The sequence below is a fragment of the Phalacrocorax carbo genome, chromosome 1 (assembly GCF_963921805.1).
Source record: "Phalacrocorax carbo chromosome 1, bPhaCar2.1, whole genome shotgun sequence".
NCBI lineage: Eukaryota > Metazoa > Chordata > Aves > Suliformes > Phalacrocoracidae > Phalacrocorax > Phalacrocorax carbo.
This window is the reverse complement of record NC_087513.1, coordinates 2,452,480-2,474,950: the sequence shown is the minus strand read 5'-3', so window position 1 is coordinate 2,474,950 and position 22,471 is coordinate 2,452,480. Positions and strand designations below refer to the sequence as shown.

The 22,471-nt window shown below is 41.1% G+C and overlaps 1 protein-coding gene across 1 annotated transcript in view; it reads left to right on the top strand.

Moving 5' to 3' along the window:
• Positions 1-3,616: 3,616 nt before the first annotated feature.
• Positions 3,617-22,471, top strand: part of LRGUK (leucine rich repeats and guanylate kinase domain containing) — a 52,563-nt gene continuing 33,708 nt past the window's right edge. Inside the window, exons 1-10 of the mRNA XM_064442302.1 lie at positions 3,617-3,920; positions 5,061-5,168; positions 5,831-5,912; positions 6,974-7,074; positions 7,832-7,913; positions 11,194-11,318; positions 14,735-14,878; positions 17,138-17,218; positions 18,659-18,745; positions 20,801-20,907. Of these exons, the coding sequence (XP_064298372.1) occupies positions 3,714-3,920; positions 5,061-5,168; positions 5,831-5,912; positions 6,974-7,074; positions 7,832-7,913; positions 11,194-11,318; positions 14,735-14,878; positions 17,138-17,218; positions 18,659-18,745; positions 20,801-20,907 (1,124 nt within the window). The 5' untranslated portion in view covers positions 3,617-3,713. The remainder of the gene's footprint in view (positions 3,921-5,060; positions 5,169-5,830; positions 5,913-6,973; positions 7,075-7,831; positions 7,914-11,193; positions 11,319-14,734; positions 14,879-17,137; positions 17,219-18,658; positions 18,746-20,800; positions 20,908-22,471) is intronic.

The following is a 22,471-nucleotide window of genomic DNA, read 5'->3' as shown; positions in this document are numbered from 1 at the left end:
TCATAGCTTTTCAATAGCAAAAAGCTTGCCCAGACTACAGATAGCTGGAAACTCTTTAACAGTCCTTTGAACAAGCCCCAGCGTAAGACAGACATTTCCACAACTCATTTGGGTAAACGGTGTCCCACCTCCTATGGGGGTCACACAATTGCCCTTTGTTTTAAAAGATGCGCAGCGAGAAACCCCCCATGCCAGTTGAGAAAGACAGCAGGGCTGCCTTGTCTCATTGCAGCCGTGTTTTACACACAGGAAGCTTTTTCAGAGAGGGCTGTGCAGTGTAAAGTGCCATGAAGCAGCCGGTGTTTCAGGGTTGCGCTGAGCACTGGGGATATTTGTATGGGCTCAACGTTTGCTGGTCGTGTTTCAGCCCGCCCGGGTGACGGTGATTCTGTGCTTGCTGCGCAGGGATGGCAGCAGGCAGCTGGAGCAGACTGACTGGCCAGCAGTGGTTCAGCCCTCCGGTGCCATTTGCAGCCCAGCGTGTGATTTGACACTGCAGGCGGGCGGTGGGGACGGGCAGCGGTTGTTTCACCCATGCACTGTGGTGCTGGGCTGCCCAGAGGGCATGTGGTGGCTGACAGCCATGTCCTGTGGTCCCAGGCAGTCCCGACCAAGGAGGGAAGCAGGCACTGGTAACTCTTGCAGTCAGGGAATGCAGGGTTCACATAAAAAAGTGAATTTTCCTGTTTGGAGAAGGCAAAGTCTGCAGATGTAGACACTAAAATGGTGTAGTTGTGAGAAAGAGAATATCCTAGATACCATGAAAACCTGAAACAGCTACAGCAGCCCTATAGGAAGGAAGTAGCTGCTGTCCTCAAGCAGCTGCTGCTTGGCTTTGTAGCTCTGACAATTGAGAAATTGTTCTCCTAGATCACAACAAATCCAAAAGCCTCCCAAAATGTACTCCCAGATAGGATCCCCCCTTCTTTTTCAGGTTTTTCCATCTTCTCCCAAGCTCTCTGGCCATTGCCTTTGCTGCCCATCCCTGAACACAGTCCTAGACATGCAGCATCTGGAGAAGAGCCTTTGCAGGGCAGCCTCTGTCTCCAGAGAGCTGTGGGAGGAGGCACGGGGTGCTCAGTGGGAAAGAGGTAAATCTCAGAAAGGGTTTTAACATTTATGGCCAGCGAGATAATGAAGGAAGGTAATTTAGGATAGCTTTATTGCAGTTATCATAATGTTTCCCTGAAGCACAAAGATAAAAGTCAGTGGATAATGTCCATAAGGTGTTTTGTTGGGTTTTTTTTTAAGCAATAGCCATTGCAGTCAAAGACGGGTGTCATTTTACTGACATAAAGAAGGCAATTATGTGGCGTTGAAACCCAGAATTACGAGAGTCTCAAGGCTCACCTGGCTGTCATGACCCATGCTGGGGACCCACTGCAGGTGACTGGAATCCCTTTTCCCCCAACAACAAATTGTTTTACCATGAAGAGCAGTGCTCTCCCCATAGTTTATCTTGCAGGGACCTGTATTTGGAGACATCCTGGCAGAGCTTCTCTTCCTCCCCTCCTTTATTTTATGGCTTTACTTTCTCATTTTACTCTGTTTGCAATGTAAGAAGAAAGGTCAATAATGGACCGGGAATGGGGGAGGCCTAAAATGAGGGAAAAAAATAAAACTTTTCTGGTTTTTTTTTTTCCCCTCTGCACTAATGAACTTGTGGAACTCACTAGCACAGGGCATGACTGGAGCCAAGCAGCTCTTGTGCACAACTCATCACAAAACATGCTTGAACAAAACTTGTTAGCACCTTTACTTAAGATTCCTATTAAGAGAGGATTGCTATCTGTAAGACTTTTTTATAGCCCAAAGCTTGTTGTTTCCTACAATTAGGGTTTTTTATTTCTTCCTCTGAAACATGGTGTGCCAAGCTTTCCATTTCCTTGAAGAAGAATGCTAACAAATCAATGATTTTTTAACTCAGTGCAGCAGTGATTTGCAGGGCTAAACAAAAGCATCACCCCAGCGAGTTTGCAGCACCAGTGCCTGTTCCGGCAGTCGCCACCCATGGGTGCACTGCACCCTGAGATGGGTCCACACGCCCCTCCAAACCTAAATTGACTGCAGAAGCCAGTCAGGCTGTGGTGATAAAAAAGACCAAGACAACAAAGATATTTCAAAAGCTGTCATTTTTACTTTCCCTCTCTGTGAGAGTCTGATTGCTCATTATTTCGCAATTGTTTCCAGAAAAAATGTATAGATTTTTTCCACCAGTTCTCAAATTGTACTTTTTTCTTCAAGAAACACATTACTTCACCATTTCAAACAGCCCCAGACCCTCACCCCAGCAGACAGCTGAGCCTCCTGATATGAATGATCAATGTCACCAGTCCTCCCAGGCAAAAACCAGAATAACTGGACTGGCCCGTGACCAAAGCAGCTGACTGGAAATCAGGGCCACATACTCTGCACGGCCCTTATTCTTGTTACGGTGTCCCTGAGCAAAGCCGCCACCTTGCACAGAGCCCATTTTGGCCTGGGGCTTTGTGGCTGGATAAGGGTGCCCTGAAGATTAGTTGTCTGACAGTATTGACTTTCTGTCCAGATCTGGGATGCAGGAATGGAGGCAAAGCCCTGATGTGGAAGAGTGGGGAAGAAGGTGCTGCCCTTGGGTCACACCAACCCCAGGCAGCGCCCCAGGCCTGGGGCAGAGGGGCTGGGAAGTGCCCGGCGGAGAAAGCCCTGGGGGTGCTGGCTGACAGCCGGCTGGGCATGAGCCAGCAGTGCCCGGGTGGCCAAGGAGGCCACCAGCCCCCGGGCTTGTGTCAGCCCTGGTGTGGCCAGCAGGAGCCGGGCAGGGATGGGGCCCCTGTGCTCGGCCCTGGGGAGGCCCCACCTCGAATGCTGGGCTCAGGTTTGGGCCCCTCGGGACAAGAAGGGCCTTGAGGGGCTGGAGCGTGTCCAGAGAAGGGCAGCGGGGCTGGGGCAGGGTCTGGAGCACAAGTGTGCTGGGGGGCGGCTGAGGGGGCTGGGGGGGTTTAGCCTGGAGAAGGAGGGGCTGAGGGGAGCCCTTCTCGCTCTCTGCAGCTGCCTGAGAGGGGCTGGAGTGAGGGGGGGGGTTGGTCTCTGCTCCCAAGTCACCAGTGATGGGACGAGAGGGAACGGCCTCAAGCTGTGTCAGGGGAGGTTTAGGTTGGAGATGAGGGAAAATGCCTTCCCTGCCAGAGCGGTCAGGGATTGGCACAGGCTGCCCAGAGAGGTGGGGGAGTCACCGTCCCTGGGGGGGGTTCAAAAGATGTGTAGATGTGGCACTTCAGGGTATGGTTTAGGAGACACGGTAGTGTTGGGTTGGCAGTTGGACCTGATGATCCTAGAGGTCCTTTCCAACCTCAGCGATTCTATGATTCTATGAAGAGAAAGGGCGGTGGGCTGCGTGAGGGCAGCTGCCGTGCCTTCAGCCGGGTGGCCCCGCCTGAGGAGACCGCCTGGAGGCGGACTACAGCTCCCGAGATGCTCTGCGGCTTGGCGGGCCCCTACCAGCGAGCCCCGCGCAGGGAACTACAACTCCCGTCCTGCACCGCTCCCGCCGCCGCTTTTCTATTGGCTGGCTGTCGGGCTGGCCGTAGGGGCGTGGCTCTTCTCCCGTCTCCACGACAACGGGAGAGCAAACAAAATGGCGGCGGCTTGCTCGGAGGGGTGATGGGGTGGTGCTGCAGTGCGAAGCACCGATAGCGCAGCTCCCTCCGCGTCCTCGCTTCGTATTACAGCTCATGGCGGAGGGCGAGGAGAGGGGGGGAGAGGGCGGCCTCGGTGAGCTGCTTCCCACTCATCGTGACACCCTGCAACGCCTCTCCCAGGGGATCTCTGGGGAGCTGCCCCAGGACAGGCCCAGTCTGCAGCAGCCACAGCTCAGCCTGCCTCACCGAGAGGGCAAGCAGGAGGAGGAGGATGAAGAAGAGGAGTCCCTGCACACAGAGGTTCAGCTCGGTGCCCCCCAGCTATTTGGGGAGGGGTGTGCTCGAGAGGGAAGAGCCCTTTCCCCCCTCATCACTCATTGTAGTTGAGGGGGAAAGAAGGGAGAGTTGACAGGGGCAACAAGTAGTGATTTCACTTTCCCCAGAGAGAAGAAAGGCTGATTTGTTGGGTCTGTTTCCCCTTCTGTCTCATTTCTGCCTTTTTTTTTTGGGTCCCTTCTATCCCTGTGGTGTCCAGGATAGTTCTGGATTACCCCTCTCTCTCCTTGCTATATAAAGACTAAGGATAAACTGGCATATGGATGGCCAAATTAAACCCCTTTCATGTTTATATGCCCAGCCCTGAGATTCAATAAGCACTTGGACCCAAGTGAATTTTTTCTCCCTGCTCTGCTGGGCTGTAAAGTGTCCACTGCCACAGCATTATCACCTCAGATTTTTACCTAGTGGAAATGCATCTATATTCTCCATTGCTATAACATGTAGATGCTATAATTTAGATGATTACCATTTGAAACATTATTTATCTTGGTCCCTAGATTAGCAATTGTTGTGTGACTTCTCCAAGCTTATAAGATTTTCACAAGCCATTGGCTTATTTTCTCATTAAACCTACGCAGTGGTTCATTAGTGCCATCTGTCAAGCACCCTCTTTGGCAAAGACTGTTCTCTGCAAGAGTAGCGCTAGCTGCTCATCCTGAACAAATTTAAAGGGCCTCCATTAATGGCATATTGGGGTACAATAGTGGGGTTATGTTAGTGCTGATTTGCTGAGTTGTTAACATCCATAATCAGTTTCATGGCTCAACATCTCTGGATACAGGTCCTGTTTAGAGCTGTGCATTTAAACCATAAGGTTAAAAACAAAATAATCCCAGCAAAAGGCAATCAAACCTTTCTAAATGTGTAAAGCTAGTATGTGACATGTTTCTATTTATCTGTTTTAAGGGCTGTATTCATTGTTTTTCCTAATGTGTAGTGCCTTAGTAGGGTGATGGAGCTCTGAAGGCAGCATTTGATTGAGGACTTTTATTAAACTCTGTTCCCTGTTGCATCCTAAGCAGCCTCCATGTTCTACTAAGTGTGGAATTTTATTTCATAAATCTCCCCTTAATCCTGCCCCCCCTTTCTGGTATTTTATAGGATCAGTTCGATGGAGTGTTGGATGAAGACACTGTGGCTGAGGGTCTCCACAAACTGGGGCGCTCAGCTCCTGGTATTGAATACGTTTATCTTAATCTGTCACTTTCAGTAAGTATAAGCAAAGAAAATCATTGTAAAGTGCTTCTCTGCTCAAAGGTTTCCTCTTTTTAACAGGAAATAGTTGGTCTAGCAAAAAAATATCAAGAAGCAGATTTTTGTCTATACCTGTCCATGCCGTTTCATGCACATGGGACTTTTGACAAGGCACAGTATGGCTCCTGCTGACAGCTGCCACATCGGTATTGTTTTTTCATTTAGTAGCAACAGCAGTAAGGTATTTTCCTTACCCAGTCTTCAGGTGTGAAAATGTATCTTCCTGCTTCAGCCAGCTGGAGAAAAGATAGAGGAACATGCTGAACACCTGAGAATGCTGCATTCATTGTCCCTTCAGCAAGCTGAAATAGTTATGTCTTTTTAAAGCTGACTTGCTGCTGCTCCCTTTTTTATGCGACCTTGTTTTTCTGGCTTTTTTCCTAGTCTCAATGATCTCTCCTGGTTGTGTTTTAAAGTCTTCCTTTGACAGTTTCTCCATTCATGGCTGGTCTGCAGGTCTAACATCACTTTCTGTATATGTCGTCCTGTTCTGACACATCCAGCTGGAGGGACCTTGGGGCACCTCTTCAATGTCTCCTGCTACTGTGTATCTCCTGGGAGAGCAGCTGAGGTTTTACAGCTAGTTATTAAAGTGTCTCTTTGCTTTGTTTTCCCAGGGTCGTGAGTTAAGTGACATTAACATTCTATCCAGATACATTCACCTGCAGAAGTTGGAACTTTCATATAATAAAATTAATGGTATGTAGTAAATACATGAGTAAATTCTTGGGTTGTGAAATCATTTAAGATGAGAAATGCACTGTACCATGTAGCTTTAATATCACAAAGCCTGGTCTACATTTTAATGGTGTAACTACTCCAGCTCTACAGAATGAGGCGATGGCTAGATATTCTTGAGAATGATGTATGGACCGTTCAGAGAGCTGCATCAGCATATGCTTATCGGTGGGAACATGGAGATTATTGTCCAGTTTATTATCCAGAGATAAAATGCAAGCAAGCATGTCAATACAAGGTTAAGGTTGAGATTTTACATATGCAGATGTCATAATATTTAAAGTCATGTCTGGTACAGTTTTCCCAGCCTTCAGCTTTCCTTTGTCAAGGCTTTCCATCGGTGACAAAATGTAAAAAATTATATACTGGATTTAGACAGGAACAAATGGAGACTGGGGTAAACTACATCATCTTCTACTCCTTCCCTCTCCCTCGTACTCCCCAACTAATTTTTTAATTTAACAGCAAAAGAAATAAGCTGTGATGGCAGCATGTTACGTTATTTCTTTCAAGTTTATTTCACTTGAGGTGCTGGAGTCCAGTAATAGCAGCGCTTTTGTGAAGCAGCACTTTTCTGTGCTCATTTTACTAACAGTTTGTCTGTGAAGGCTAGGTCTGAAGAGAGCAGGGACTTTTCCATAGCAACTAGTCATTTAGTCTTCAGTAGTGGCCTAAATACTTTTCTCCACTAATTAATAACTTAGAACAGAGGTATTCTCTCTGTCATTCTAGAGGTAGCTAGAATATAAAACAATATTCTGGCTTATAGACAAATCAGTTGACATAATGGAAATTTAATGTAGGAATTGAACATTTATTCTTCATGGTTTAGAAACCATCTTTTTTTCTAGTAGAAGGTGTTAATATATCTGATTTCTGCCTTTCAAACATCGCTTTCTGAATGTGTAACTACAAATTGATTCTTGATTGCTATTGGACATAGTTATCACATTTTGATGTGATGATCTCTGCATTTACTTATGCGTTCATGTACAGGATTTCACATTCTGTTTTGTTACTAGATCTTTCTTGTGTCAGTCACATGCCTTACTTACTAGAACTGAATGCTTCCAACAATGAATTGACTACGTATTTTGTTTTCAAACCACCTAAAAATCTCAAGGTAAGTTGCAAAAAATGCATTTCATAGGTTTAAATTCAAAATGGTTTTCTATATCTAATTTTGACATTGTATTTGGACATGTGCAAAAATGAATTTTTATGCCTTCTTTTTTCTTCTTCCTGACCTCATTTGACATTTTAGTAGCTTTTCCAAATGTTTGGGTATTTTACACTCCACATTTCAGTCTTTTATTTTCTTTCACACTCTGAACCCTGGCATGCCACGGGAAGGTGTATTGCACAGCTAACCTTTCTAGCCAGAGGTAAAGACAGCCAGAATTTTTTTTCCTTGCTTGCCAAATTCACCAGACCTTTAGTGGGATCCGTTCCTGCCTTTCAAATTGACTGGTGCCAGTCGTTATTGTGAAACACATACTTCAAGTGTAGCTGTGTACTAGTATTCCCTTTGCTGTTTTCTTGTTGCCCATTTTGGGTTATAAAAAGCAGGAGGTTGTTCTGGAGTATGACCTTTATGTATTTCTCTGTCTTCTCTGTTAGTTTTTTTTTAATATGTATGCATAATTGCAGGACCATTAGTGATAATGTTGTTGGAGGAAAGTATTGTTTTGGAAGTTTCGAAAATGTGAATTCTGTGTGTCGTAAAAAAGACCCTTTCTATTTATGCCCCAATATTAATATTAACAATCATATTTCTTCCACACTCTTGATCGCAAGTTTAATGTAACAGCCATTTAGTTTCACAAGACAGCTGTAAGAGTTGAAGAAAACAAAGTAACTTTGTCTCCTTTTTTCTTTAGGAAGTAGATTTTTCACACAATCAAATACCTAAAATGCAAGATTTGTCGGCATACCAGTCACTTACTAAACTTTTGCTGGATTGTATCCTTTATGGAAACCTGAATGGGAGAAAAGTTGCTTGTTTGCTTTCCAAACAGCTGTTTTCTTCAAGTAGACATCTGTTTTCTTTGTATTTTTCCTTCATGTCAATTTTGTCTTTAGAAGCAAGATTAAACACTCTTATTCTGATGGTGAAACTGATCTTAATTTACTTAAGCAGGCCTGATGTTAAAGGTGTTTGGGTATACACGTAAGGTTTTACCCTGCTAGAGGAACGTGAAAAAACCTCCACTTTGAATCATGTAAAACTGAAAAAGCGACATGTCGTACTGCCTTTGCTTGGCAGAGGTAATAAATAATCCCAGCATTTTTATATAAGAAAGGTTAATAGGAAATCAGCTTGGAACACTAAGCTCCTTTAAATGAAAAAGATGCATGTTCTTTAATCTTAGACGTAGCTAATTATGCTGGGACTGTAGAGGCTCTGTGGAGCACAAGGCCATTTAACGACAACGAAGAGAATCTTTAAGTGAGAGAAGAATTCCTGGAGTATGTTGAGGGAAGGACACAGCGAAGGTGTTCTGCTACACACCTTCCACACTCTCACTGTGGTAACCAGTTCGTGGGTTTAGAAACACTGTTGTGGCAGAAATCAGATCAATATGAGCCTGCAGATTGAGTTTCTTCATTACTTACTTCTCCAAGGCTGTCCATAGCACTCTTAGTCTCCCCAAAGAGTCTCCTATACTTTTCTGAAAGGTCTTCTGGAGTTTTATGTTGCCATGCTGCCTTTCTTACAATTGCTTCCCGAGGGCTTGTGAACCTTTCCTCTTTGCCTCATAAATTGCATCTTGATTTTCTCCTCTCTGAAAAGGAGAAGACAGCAGGCTGTTTTAGTTTTTTCTCTGTCTCTTGTCCTCGAAGTAGCCCATTACCAAACGATATTAATACAATGCCTTTTTCATGCGGGAGCAGATAAAGCATTTGCGGGGCGTCCAGGTTACATTATTCACACGTTTGACAAGGTGTGCAGGTGATATGATTCTTGTCAGAAAATGGCATTGAGACACTATCCCTTTGCAATTCTAATTTTCCATCGCAGAGCAAAACCCATATGGCAACATGAAAAGGAAAAAAGATCAGAGATTTGTATTGTGGATCTGAATCGGTATTTTTTCATTTGGTTTCAATGCAGCAGCGTGCTGTCATTTGTCAATGAAGATGCCATTGAAATGGGGAGAAAAACTGTTTCATGCATACAGTTGCAACAGGACCCTCTGAAATAGAAGAAAATGAGTGCAGAATTTAGAATAGCAAAGTGGTGCTATTCCTAACCCATGTCAAGCACTCCTTGCCAAAGACACGGCAGACAAAACAAGCTGTTCTTTGTAATCGTAAGTGAAAATACTATCTTAAATATCATGCAGTAGCAGAAACGTTTGGCATGTGCTTCTCGTTGACAGTAACTAAGCATTTCTTACCATATTTAAGTGAATTATGGTGCAGATGGTAAGGTCATTGTGACTTCTTTCTGACAGGTGCACACACAAGCACACCTGACAGGTTTGTAAGTGAGTTTTCAAGGAGGAAACTGCCCAAACCAGAAAGGGAGACAGCTTGGGCAATAATATCTGACAAAGCATTATACTGAGTCATTAAAAGGCTGAAACTGATTGTATTAGTTTCTAGTGCTGAGCAATTTGCTGCCTCATAGTGATGGTTATGGCTTAAACAATATTTTTTCCTCACCAAAACTGTTCCTCCTCAGTTGAAAGTGAAGCAGTCCCATTCTGTATGCAAATCAATTACTAGCTGTCAAATATCAGTGCCTGTGGATGGTTTTAGTTTCTTTTCTAAAATTTGGTATTGTTTCTAAGTACAGCCTAGTGTGAGGTCCTACGAAAAGCTAAATCTGTGCTTCCTAGCTCATTTCTCTTCCTCTCCTTCCCCATCTAGGCCTGTAAGTGTAGAACTTAGGTACTGTGCAGTGAAGTCCCTAGGTAGGAATGCAGTTAGGAAAAAACAGAGCTAGGTCACAGTTATTAAAGACCATTCTATTATCCCTGGCAAAGCTTACGTTTTGTTCGGTTACAGTATCATTCAGACCAAGAGGAAAAAATCCTGATAATTTGTTCACTGCCTGGTAAGACTAGAAAAGTGACTGAAAACTCACTTGCCCCTCTTTGCAGGCAGAGTTCATTCTCTCAATTCAATGCAAAATATTTTCTTCTGTGATTGTTTAAAGGCATTTCTGTGTCCTGCATCTTCTGGCTTTTTTTTTTTCCAGTTGTATTTCTTGGGTTTTTATGTAACTAGTTCCAGCTAGGAGACTTAAAATATGAGTGCAGTTCTTCTTGCCTAACTTCAGTCACCAAACAATTAGGTGTCTGGATCAGAGTTATCTGATTTCAGTACGAAGGAGAGACAGGTTCAGGTATCTCTGCAGTTCATCCCATTGTAAGAGAACAATCTGAGACAGGTTGTGGTCAAAGGAAACATGCTTTGTTTAAGGAACCTGGGTAGATATGTTTAATGCTGAAGTTCGCTAAGAGGAGTCCTAACTACTTTTACTGCTGCTTTTGGGTTTAATGTTAAATTAAAATACACTTTCCCCTTTCAGTACAGATGGCCAGTATAGAACAGGTATAATTTGGAGTGAAATAGCCCCATATAGTACTATGGTCTGTTATTACTTGGATAATCTGTGTATAATGCTTAGAGGTCAAGCTCAGTTTGGAGCCATGTTAAGTACTCCATAAACGTAAAAAGATTGCACCTTCCTCTGATGATTCGGCCATGTGCCTGTATTCTACAGCTGACCCAACATGACTGGTGCCCAATAAAGTCAAAGGCATAAAGACCCCTTTATTTTAGCTTGTGCATATGCATCTGATGAGAAGACCAGGCATTTACAGCATGGTTTTGCAAGATGCTGGCGTAGTGGCGCTTTCCCCACACTCCTGTTCCTTCATTTCCACTACTTTCTTGATTTGCCATCAGCCCAGCTATGCCATCCTGAAGAGCTGCACCAGGTCACAGAAACTATCTGAGTTAAAAGCTCCTCCAAAAAGAAGGGGAGGATATTTCTAGCTGGGTCAGTGTCATTTATCCTGCAGCCCCACAGAAAGCTATGTCGGTCGAACAAGGAGGCAATAAGCTTCAGAAAGGGGTGGGTGTAAGCAGCTGGGATTTTAAATTACTTAGCATTTGGTGTTCAGCTCCCCTTACCATAAAATTCAGCTCCATTGGCTAATTTAGCTATTAATTATTGCTAGGCTTTTGCGTTCCGTTATTTTCCTTAAATGCAAAAACCTCTGCGTAGTTAATAACATAGAGGAGATAAGAGGACTGGAGAAGTGTCACAGTCTGACTCATCTTAGTTTAGCACACAACAGACTCACTGCAATCAGTGGCCTTGAGAATTTACCTATCAGAGTCCTCAATCTGGTAAGAAAGAAGTAATTCTGATTGTTTTCCTGTCTGTCTTTCATCAATATATTAATGCCTTAATAAATGTGAGGGTAATTACATAAGTTTTCAGAGATATGTGTAGTACTGGACGTATTTTTTTATTAATGCAGGATCATAGAATGGTATAAGTTAGAAGGGAGCTGTGAAGGCCATCTGATGCACCTTCCTGCTCAAAGCAGAGCCGTCTTCAGTGGGGGTTGCTCAGGGCCTTGTCCAGCTGGGTTTTGAATGTCTCCAAAGATGCTTTGCAAAAGGGGTAGGTTTTCTTGTTGCTTAGGTGATGTGTGAATAGTTACTGTGCAAGTCCCACAATACAAACAATTAAGCTTTTTTTTTTTTTAAAAAAAGTACATTTCCTCTTAAAGCTGTGTTCATGACAGCAGCGAGCTAGGACAGGAGGGGGAAAAGCGAGGACTGAGAAGCCTGCATTCATTTTAGAAAACAAGTCAAGTTTAGTATGCAGATCTGATATATTATTAAAGGATCTTTGTTTAGTTTCTTAAGGATCTTGTAATGAGATTGGAAGCTTTATTTTGCCAGCATTCCATCAAGATATCCAGGGTATATTTGTTTAAATACAACATTTCTAGATTCTATTTCTAGATGCTTTAGTGAGATTTATTTTATCTGGCTTCAGGTTTCTGCAGTGTAGACAGCTGCACGTGAGCTAGATGTTCTCTGCTGCTTCACAATTCAGCTGAGGGAAATGGCCATTTAAAATACTTCCTTATTCTGACCCAGCTGCTGACATCAACATTAACACAAGCCCTTGGAAGCGCCTGTTTCTCTCTGTTGGTTATGAAGATAGCCAAGGATAACTAGCCCAAATACAGACCTCTGTCTGTCAATGCCTATGCTTGTTTGCACTCATCTTGCTCTTTTACAGGTCTTGGGAAGGCATTTCTCAGTGTTGCTCAGCTCCATGTTTGTAAAATGTCAATAATACCAATGCTTTCTTCTCAATCTTTTCAAGATAATTAATAGGAAGAGCCATCAATATAGAGGTTGCACAGAAATACGTGCAAAAACTATTTAAAATGCAATTTAGTTGGTATAAAATACAGCAGGCTACTTCTTAATAGGTTTTACTTTGTAATAATAATTTAAAAGGTATTTAATGTGATTTTTAAAATGACTACCAAAAACCTTTTCATAGAAATAAGCTCATATTTGCTACATGAGTTTTAAGCACCTACATACATATTTTAGGTAAAGCGAATGAATCCCTTATCAAGAATAAATATTCGTTTCCAATCCTTTTAAAATTTTAAAGATTTTTCTTCTGTTCTGTAGTAATTGATATAGAAAAGAGTAACTAAGGTCTGTACTCACCAAGGCCTGATTGGCCCCTGTACTCATTACTGATTCGATATTCAAGAAAGGTATTCAAATTTAAAAGTGGCCAGCAGTATGTTTTGAATAATATATTCAAATAGTGTTCACTAAGGCATTTTTAATATATTCCAGATATGTAATGCCTTCAGTAGCTTCCAGTTATGCCCTTAGTGGCCATAAAACTGAATTTTGTCTAATTTTTAGTGGATAAGATTAACTCAGATTGGCAAAACTGTGTCTAAAAGTTCTGAAATGAACCATAGGAGTATGGCAGTCTAAGCTGACAGGAAGATCTTTTCTCTGAATGCTTTCTTCAGGGAGAACCACAGTAAGTCACTCGACCATTGTGTGCACTGATTTCCTCATCTGTTAAAGGGCCTAAGAATAATTCTGTTAGTAATGGTTATCTGCTCTGTAAAAAGTCTTGGAGGTTGTGTTAACAGCTAAGTCTTATTAATATGAGCATGTTCTTCAGTTTTGGTTGTTACATGCTGATATGATTATTTATACAACTGCTTGTCTTTTTTAATTAGCAAAGTAGATAGTCATATGGAAATTATGTAAATAGACAGATTCTAGCACAGCATTTTCTTCTACTAATTAGAATAAAATATAGTTCTTTTTTCATGGGAGCAGTCATCCCCTCTCTTCCCATTGATTCAGCTTTCTTTTCCATTTTCCCTTGAGCTTTTTTCTGTAGAAAAAAGTTGTAAGGTCTGAAGTTTCGAAGAAAGGCTTCAAAAACTGTAAATACCACCTAGCTATACCAAAAAGCCTTTATTCTGCTTATGTTTGCAAAAAATAAGAAGTGCAGCTCTAATGAACTGGACTCTCAGGAATTTTATGCTTTGCAAAGAAGGATCTCTACACAAATCCCTTTTGTTCACAGAATTTTACGTGCAACTCTTGCATAGCGTTTGCAGCTAGAGCTCTGAGCTATTAAGCAGAGGTCTAAAGAAGAACAGCAAGGGAAGAGGGAGCCTTCATGCTATTAATAACCTAATTAAACATTTAAAAGTCAGGAAAAATGTCAAGGACAGACAACTGGATTAACATTAGAGTCAGCTGGCTTATTTATTTCAGAAGTTCCTAAATATTTATTAATAGAATATGAGGCTTCTAAGCTTTTGGCACAAGGTGATGCTGATGGAAAAATATAACTTGCAAGGTTATAAAGAAAGAATCATGTTGAGAGGCCATCTGGGTACGTGTGGCCACTGGGACAAAGATGAGTACAGAACCTAGTGTGTTATACCTATTTGGAGTTCATAGCAGAAAGGAGTGTATGATTTGTGAGGCCCTGAGAAACGGAGCCATCTGGAGTCCAGTGATAAATGTAGGTCTTCTGTCCTGTATCTTGTCTGGAAGGAATGTAAAACAATGATAGTTGGTTATGAGTTCTGAAAAGCTGGGGTCATTTCTGGTGTTAGAGTCTAGACGAACTTACAGTAAGGTGGGTTTGGTTGTTTGGGGTTTTTAACATTTCTATGTAAGCAGTCCCTGACAGTAAATAAAGTCTGCCTTCACTCAGTATGCATTCAGGCAAACGTGTATCCTAGAGATATTTGTATAGACTGTCTGTAGTCCAAAGAAGACAGTACTGTATTGTTCTACCATAATATTTTCATTATTTATTCTGTAATCATAAGTGTAAATATAACCATAATTACAGAGGGAAATTCTATGTATTTATGTATATATATTCTATAATTTTATGTGCAAATCTATTTTCTAGATTTTGAGTTGGATAGTGACAAGAATATCATTTAGCCAGTATCAGCTTTAAAAGAATGCTAGAGCTCTTTTTATTACTGTTGTCTCTCGCTGCTGTTCAAGGTGAGTTGAAACAAGTTAATCAGAAGATAGTTGATTCTTTTTTCCTTGAGCAGTATGGAAAGCTGTAGTATGTCATCTCAAGATGAAGACGGGGCTAATGTGTGTAAGGCCTGTTTGTAATAGAATTCTCAGTAATAAAGTGAACTCTGTTCTTCCTCAGGAATGTTGTTTTCCATCTGTAGAACTTTATCAACAGTTTGTTTGCTTTCATTTTGTCTTAGAGCTCTAACCAGATTGAGAAGATAACTGTGCTGGGCAGCTTGAAAACTCTACAGAAGCTGGACCTATCTAGCAATAAAATAACTAGTCTAGAAGGCTTGGAGGAACATGATCTACTAGAGATAATCAACCTAGAGGATAACCAGGTAGCATATTTAATATTGATCTCAGCTTTTTCTAAGAATGCATAGTTTTGGGGCTTTTTTTCAAAATTCAATCCCTTTAACCCCAATTAAAGCTTATTCAAAAAAATCTTACAATGCTGCAAGAAGTGGATATTAGAAAAGATGACATTTTTTCCTTTGGTATTTCATGGCAATGCTGTTTCACGTGTTGGTTGATAGTGCGCTCCTCGGGCCTTTTTTAATACCTCTAGATGGTTTTTTTTTATGTAAGTATCACTTCTGTAGCATTTAGTGCTCACATACATAAAGAACTAACAGTGCTCCCTTGAGTGGATAAGATAGGGATGAGTATGCAGCTTTTTCAGCTTGATTATTCTTGAGGACCTTTACTTACATCACAGCTTTTCTACTGCCGGGCCTCAGGAGGGTTTGCTAATATCTCTCAGCCCAGTCTTATGACCAGATTCTTCTGAGCTCTCAGCTAGAAATCTCCTGGAAGGCAGAACTGCATGTACCCCATTATAAAGTGGCTTTTGTTATGCAGCAGAATTTTCACTGAAAGCACAATGATACCATCCGACTCATTTGTATTTGAATTTTGAAACTCAAGCCGTATATACATAATACTTTTGATATTGAGCTTCTGGAGTCCTTAACTGAAACGGCTGTCAATTCATTAATACTTTTGACATCAAAGACAGATCTGCATGTGCAAAAAAAAGCTAAGAAAGTAAGAAATAAAAATATAAACCAGGAATCGAACATTTACTGTCATTTTCCCCTGCTTGCAAGACTCATTTACAGGATTTAATTCAAGACACTATGAATACTTGTTCTCACACTGAGAAACCTGTGTACAGGTTGACATTTAAAGGTACATCAATTGCACAAGACAGGAAAATAACTAATAGTATGGTTGCTATTAGCATTAATAACACCGCTTCCCTTGCATCGTATAGTTTCCACTGTTCTTTATGGCACGCAAAAGCCATTAATTTTACCTCATCACAATTTGCTTCTTTTAATGATGTTATTGAAAACATTTAATGAGTCACCGGTTTTTTTTTTTTAACATTTCCTTCTGAAGAATCATTTAAAGAGAATTTTAATGAATTAACACAGAAAGATCTGAGTTACTTCAGCTCACTACCACCCAGAATGATCTTAAAGACTTGTTGGTTTGTTGTTTTTTTTTTCAAAAATGGGCATGATCAGTTTATCTGCAAACCACGTCTCTCATATACGTGTTCAGTGGCTTTCAAATGTTGATGGTTGGCATTCTATGGTTTATTTAGGAAATACACCCAAATGACATTTAACTTGGTCAAAACTGTTCTGCCATGGGCTTCTTCTTATCTCAGAATGAATATTGGAAAGGCTATGGTTGAGGTTTATGTTTTTAGACACTTGACATAAGCTAAGTTAGGGATAGAATCAGAAGTCTTCTAGGTTCAGTCTTTCAGCAGTGGAGGAAAACCAGGTATCCTTACAAGGCAATTCATCCCAGCCTACCATGGATCAGATGGAACTGCCTCTCTCCACTGATTATAAAGTGAGGTTAAGCGCCTGACTTGGGCAAACTTAACAGATGGCTAAAATGAGGCGACATGAATTTCACTTGACCCATTTTGTTTTAATTGAGAGCCTTACAACTGTTCACTCAGGGTCTAGCACGAGTGCCTCTAGTGTGACTTTGCTTTGGGCACACAAACTTTGATTAATCCCACTTAACTTCTACCGTTTATCTGCTGTGCCTGAGTGCAGCCAGCCCAGGTTTCCTTTGTCAACGGATGAGACCTTAAGTGCAGTGCATCGTCCTCTGGCCACAGACAGCCAAGAACAACTACGCTGGTGCTTTTCAGTGAGGTGCTGTAAGTTAGGGTGAACTTGAGCTCCAGTGAAAAGAAACTCTTCTTAGAAGGAATTGTTTTAGCTAGTCAACTGAAGCGCAAATATAAGTGCAGAATTGCCTCACTTAAGCACATCAGCTGCATAAAAGCTAAATGTGTTAGGGCTTGACATTTGAAAGAACTGGAAGAACGCAGGTGGCTTGAAATTGCTGTCTGTATTATACTGCTTCTCCAGCTAACATCCACGTTGTCTGCCTTTTGTGACTAGAAGTGCCTTATTGAATGCAGTTAACATGTATACCAATTTTGAGAGTGTAATGATTTTTTTTATGTCCAGATATTAAGAGCAGGGATTAAAATACTTTTCTTCCCTGTAGTTCTTGTGGATTCTGTTGCTGCTGATTTATGCTCTGTTTCTGTCACTAATTAGATTGCTGAGCTGCGTGAACTTGAATGTATTGAAGATCTGCCTCTCCTCAGAGTTCTAAATCTTTTAAAAAATCCTATCCAGGTAAGAAAGAATTAAAAAGGAAGCCAAATTTAAGAACCTACAGCTTCTGTTTTGCATCATGCTACAATCTATTTAGCCTCAGTTTCTGTCTCTGGGAGGGGTCAGGTCATTTCAGGGAACGAGTACAGGGAGTGATGAGTGATGGTTTCCCTGGCATGGCTACCCACCTTTCTCTGGGATCTTTGTCTGAACAAAAGCTGCATATGAATCATGATATTTAATATCCACATAGTAAATCAATGAATTTTATTAATTCCATCTGTGAATCCATTTATGCATTTGTACTCACAATATGCCGTGTTTTTTGTTTGGGAAAAGGCCTCTTTTTTGTTTGCTTTGAAGGTCTGTACTTGATTGTTCTGGGAAAAAGCTCGAAAGAACTTAATAGTACCTCTTTTAAAATCATGTGTCTCTTGAATATGGATCTTCTTTTCTTCTTTAGGATTTACTCATTTCTCATTTTTGGCTCCCATAATATTCCTCAATTAATGAATTAAACATCCATTTTATTAACAACAGTTATATTTGCAAAATATCAGAAATTCTGACTTTGACTCTGCATTTGTGATTTCTCCTGAGTGGTCACAGTTGTTTCTGTCCTGACTTTTGTGGCTTCTAAATTATGTTTAAATTTTACAGTCATTTTCAATGTCAGAGAGAAGAAAAACGTTAAGGGTTTAACTTCTTTCTGTAACTGCCAGCTTTGTATTGGCTTTCATGAGAATGCTCTGTCGTGGCACACCATGAAATTAGCCTGAAAAAATACCCAAAACAGGCTGCTCCTGGTCCTCCGTAATCTGAAAACCTTTTTCTGTTTAGATGTCCTTCCCCTAAGCAAAGTCTGATCCTATTCCTTTCAATTACTGTTTTCATAACTTATACATGCAACAGTCATCTTAAGGCAGCTGTCTGATTTTCAGTTGTTTTAACAGGACCTTACTGGTTTTAAAACTAAGAAGCTTCATGACCTTATCAGTGTCAGCTTTTTAATTTGATTTTTAATTATTCTTTTTTGTTGTCTCAGACTTAAAAGCCTATATGACGATGAATTTATAATGCAAATTCTCTTTTAGAGTTCCTGCATTACTGCTAAGGTTACAAGTATTAACCGTAGTTTATTACACAATCCCAGTACAGATAATGCTTTTGCTTCTCCAGCAGCCATTCTTGGTGTGCTAGTGGGTATGGTGGTGATTTTTAAAATCCCATCTTGACCTTTTGAACAGTGTATCGCAGACTTTTGAACAACTATTAGCTTTTGTTGCAGAAGCTAAGCTTGTGATGGGGGAGTCAATTTGTACATTGTATTGACATCCTTCAGGGTAAAAAGCTTTTTATGTTGCGATGTATTAAAGCCAACTTAATTTCAGCTGACTGAAATTGAATATTAGATTGATGAAGTTAAGTACTTTATGTCAAAGTGGAAACTTTGTCCTTCAGGAGCAAACAGATTATTGGCTCTCTGTGATTTTCATGTTGCTCCAACTAACAGAACTGGATCTCAAGAAGATTTCAGTGGAAGAAAAGGTATGTAAACACCATTCTGAAATTTTTCTAAACAGAGAGTATGAAAAACTGTGCATACAAATGTAGCTTTGTAGTCATTTGGGTGTGACAATGGTCCCATGTTTCAGCCCCCAAGACAGGCTATAAATTCAGAGACTTTTGCCTTTAAATCCAGATAGATATCTGCAGAGTTTCTGGACCAGTTGTGGTTTGTGAAAATGCAAAGCTTACCGAAAACCTTTGTACAGTGAAGAAATTTACGTAGCAGCCCTTTTAACTCAGCCAGTGAATCTAAACAGGCAACTGCATTCATTTAATACTCGGAAGCGGTAACTATTGCGCTACCTCTAAAGTGCCGTCGTTGAGGTTTTTTTAGTGTCGTGTACAGCAAAGTGAACTCTGAAAGTTATAATGAAGCTTGTTTCCCGTTCTACTCCGTACAGCTTTCACTGTAAAACCTTCTCCCCAGAAAAACCTGCTCAGACTGCTTACAGTAACTTTCTACTGGAATAGAAGCCTTTCCCTCTCGTGCTGCTTTTATTGTAGTTTGGTTGCTACACGTAGTGTTTGGGGCCAAGCCATGCTAGAACTGTTAGGATTAACAGCTGCCAATTGGGGTTGGATTTCAGGGAGTTATCCTTTAAAAATAATCCTTAGAAGAAATTCATCACTCCTAGCTTTAGCCACATAAATATTAGGGTTCTTGGTTAATGCCAGGCTCTCTCTGTCGTGAACACAGAGAAGGGATGATGCCACAGTGTAATTTACCCCACGTACCCGAGAGGTTGATCTCACTTTGTCTTATGTGGGAATCTGTTTTCCTTCCAATAAAATTTTGAATATATTTAAGAAATTTTTCCTTCTCCATGGACAATAAAAGTAAGCCTGGATGACTGGTTTAGACTAGCACTTAACTTTCGGTTGATGAAAGTTGTTTCAGAAAATCCTCTCCTCGGGTTATTTTAGGGTATCTACTGTAGCCTCAGAAACTCTCTTGTCAAACTGAATTTGGAGGCAGCAGCTCTTCTGTCTCACTAACAGACAAAATGGATATACAGACATGCTGCAGTTTAGATCAGAAGTGATTTTGATCTTTGATTAAAGAATAATTTTGAAGTGAAACTCCCAGTTGCCCAACTTGCCATGCTCGATTCTCATTACAGAATAGTCTTGCAACGTATGAACTAGACTTCTTTTGGACTAACCTTAACCAGGTGACATGCACCTGATGTGCTCCTAGCCACTAATTCACACCAGAAGCCCAATCTAGACGTAGAGAGAAATGAGGTCCGTTCCACCGGTGCCCCCAAAATAGTGCAGGCGTTGGGTCCTGAGTACTGAATGTCTTGCTTTAAAGATCCACTCCCGTTGCACCACACTGCTTGCCAATATAGGCATGGCTGTCATCGGAGCTTAGGGCACTGTTTTGCTGCAGTGTCGGCTAGCTGATATTTGATGGTTTACATGAAATGACTCAGAGGTTCTTAACTTGTTTCTGAGTGGGCAGCATTAATAATACCAAAAAAATATACTACTCATTAGCGGCCAGTACCCTCAATAGAGCTTTCAACAGAATGGGTGGAGGGAATCCTTGGAGTTTGAGTGCTCTTCCTCACAGGAAAGACAGAAATGCATTGTCAGGAGAAAATTGCAGTTTGCTTACTTTGTTAATGCCCATTCTGTTCCTCTTCTGACGAATCAATGAATGGCTTCGATCCCTAAGGATTTTAGTTCGGCATCTTCCACCAGCGCTGAGAGGATGCAAATTAATGGATAATTAAAACCTAAGCAAAATTACTTTGCATCTTATGTAGCATCCTGTTTTCTTTCCAGTAAAAGGTTGAATATATTAAAGATAGCGAGCTACGTCTGGCTGCCTTCCATCCATCCATCAAATTGTGCTTAAATCCCCTGAAAAGATTTATGTAGTGGAGCGCTCACAGACAACCCAAATACAAAGACTGACCCTCACAAACATGAAGCCATCATTATTCACAGTGAGCGGCAAAGCATATCGCAGCTGGAAATAGTTACATCACCGCTCTTCTTTCTTTTGCCCCTAAACTGTGGAAACAGGTTGCTGCGGTGAATAAATATGATCCTCCTCCAGAAGTTGTTGCTGCTAAAGATCATATGACTCATGTTATGTACAGCATGTTGCAGCCCCAGAGAATCTTTGACAGGTAAGCGTACCTCCACTTCACATCAGCTCCTGAGGGTGGCACTCAAGTAAAGCAGAATGTGTTGTCGTAGTTAGAGAGGGGCATTTTTCCTGTCCCTCTCCCACCTCTAAATTAATCTAATGAAGAAAAGACATTCCACAGTATTCTGGTAGCGGTCTGGAAATTAGGCAAATCTTATTTGGTTGAAATTGATTGTGGAATGAAGTTACTCATTCACCTCTAAAGTCTGAGACAGATTGTCCACAGCTCCATTTCTTTTAAACAATCTGTTGAAACAGATGGCCGTTTGCGCCATAAATGAAAGATGCAAAATTTCTATCAATACCCAAAGGCAATTTAAAAATCTCTAGAGGGAGAAAAGAGCTGTGAAACGTATCTTCTTCCTATTCTGCTCACTCCTTCTCGTCACGCTATTGGCATCCCATTGTGAGCAGAATGGCTTTATTTTGTGGCTTTGGGGCACGTTTTATATTTGTAAGGTGAAATTTTCAAGTTTATACTTAGGGAAGTCCAGCTACTTCTGCCTTTGGGAGGAGACGACGGTGACTGCCGCTTAAAGCACAGAAGGGAGAAGCAAATCAATATTCTTTTTCCAACATCGCCATTGCCATGCCAGGAGACTTCTCTCAGTCTCATTTCTCATCCAGAAAATGGAAATAGCCCTACTTTGCTCTGCAGATGTGTTATGCTATTTGCTTGATGAATGCTTGGAAAATGCTTTGACATATTCTGATGGAAGATACTATGAAATACACAGGTTATATTGGCTACAGTGGGCCTGAGATCAGGTTTTGTGCCCCAAACCCTGTTTTAGCACCATTTTTGGACATCTTAATTCATAGTGAGTAACCTGATTTAAGATCCATGATTTAGTAACTCAGAAATTTATATTTTTAGAATATCTTTATTGCGAGTCTTTTCTGGGATTGCCGATGAAAGATGGGAACCAGCCCAGTGGTGATGATAGCTCTGAGAATTCTTATTACAAAAAAAAAAACCCAAACCCCAACCTCCAAAGATTTATTTACTGTTTTGCAACTTGGAGATTTCTTAAAAACAAAAAACCTACAATACTTTTACCTAAAGGCATGGATCTTTTCCAATGCAGGCATGGGCTCTGTTGAAATATGTGTTTATTGGATTGTGTAAGTGTATCTTCATTGCTGGAAAGAAACAATTCTGTCTTCTGTCAGAGGTATTGTATACACAAACATATAAACATGCAGACCAGCATTTATGGTACTGACCAATGTTGTTAATGATGCTTTGAATGTTTGCCCGTGCTCAGCTGGAAAGCACACAACACAGTCATTAATGAAATCTTCCTAATGATGATGGGTTGGTCTTCTACACTATAAAATGCTTATTGGAACCAGACTGGTATAGTTCATCTGCATCTATATTTCCAGATGAGATTATAATTAATTCTGTTTTAGTAATATGTCTCTTAAAAAAACCCTGAAAACAAAGCAAAAATATACACTGTTTCACACTCTGCAGTCAGAAAACAGTAGCATTAAGTTTCTTATGCCATTCCCTCTCTCTGTGTGCCTTGCGATTCTGT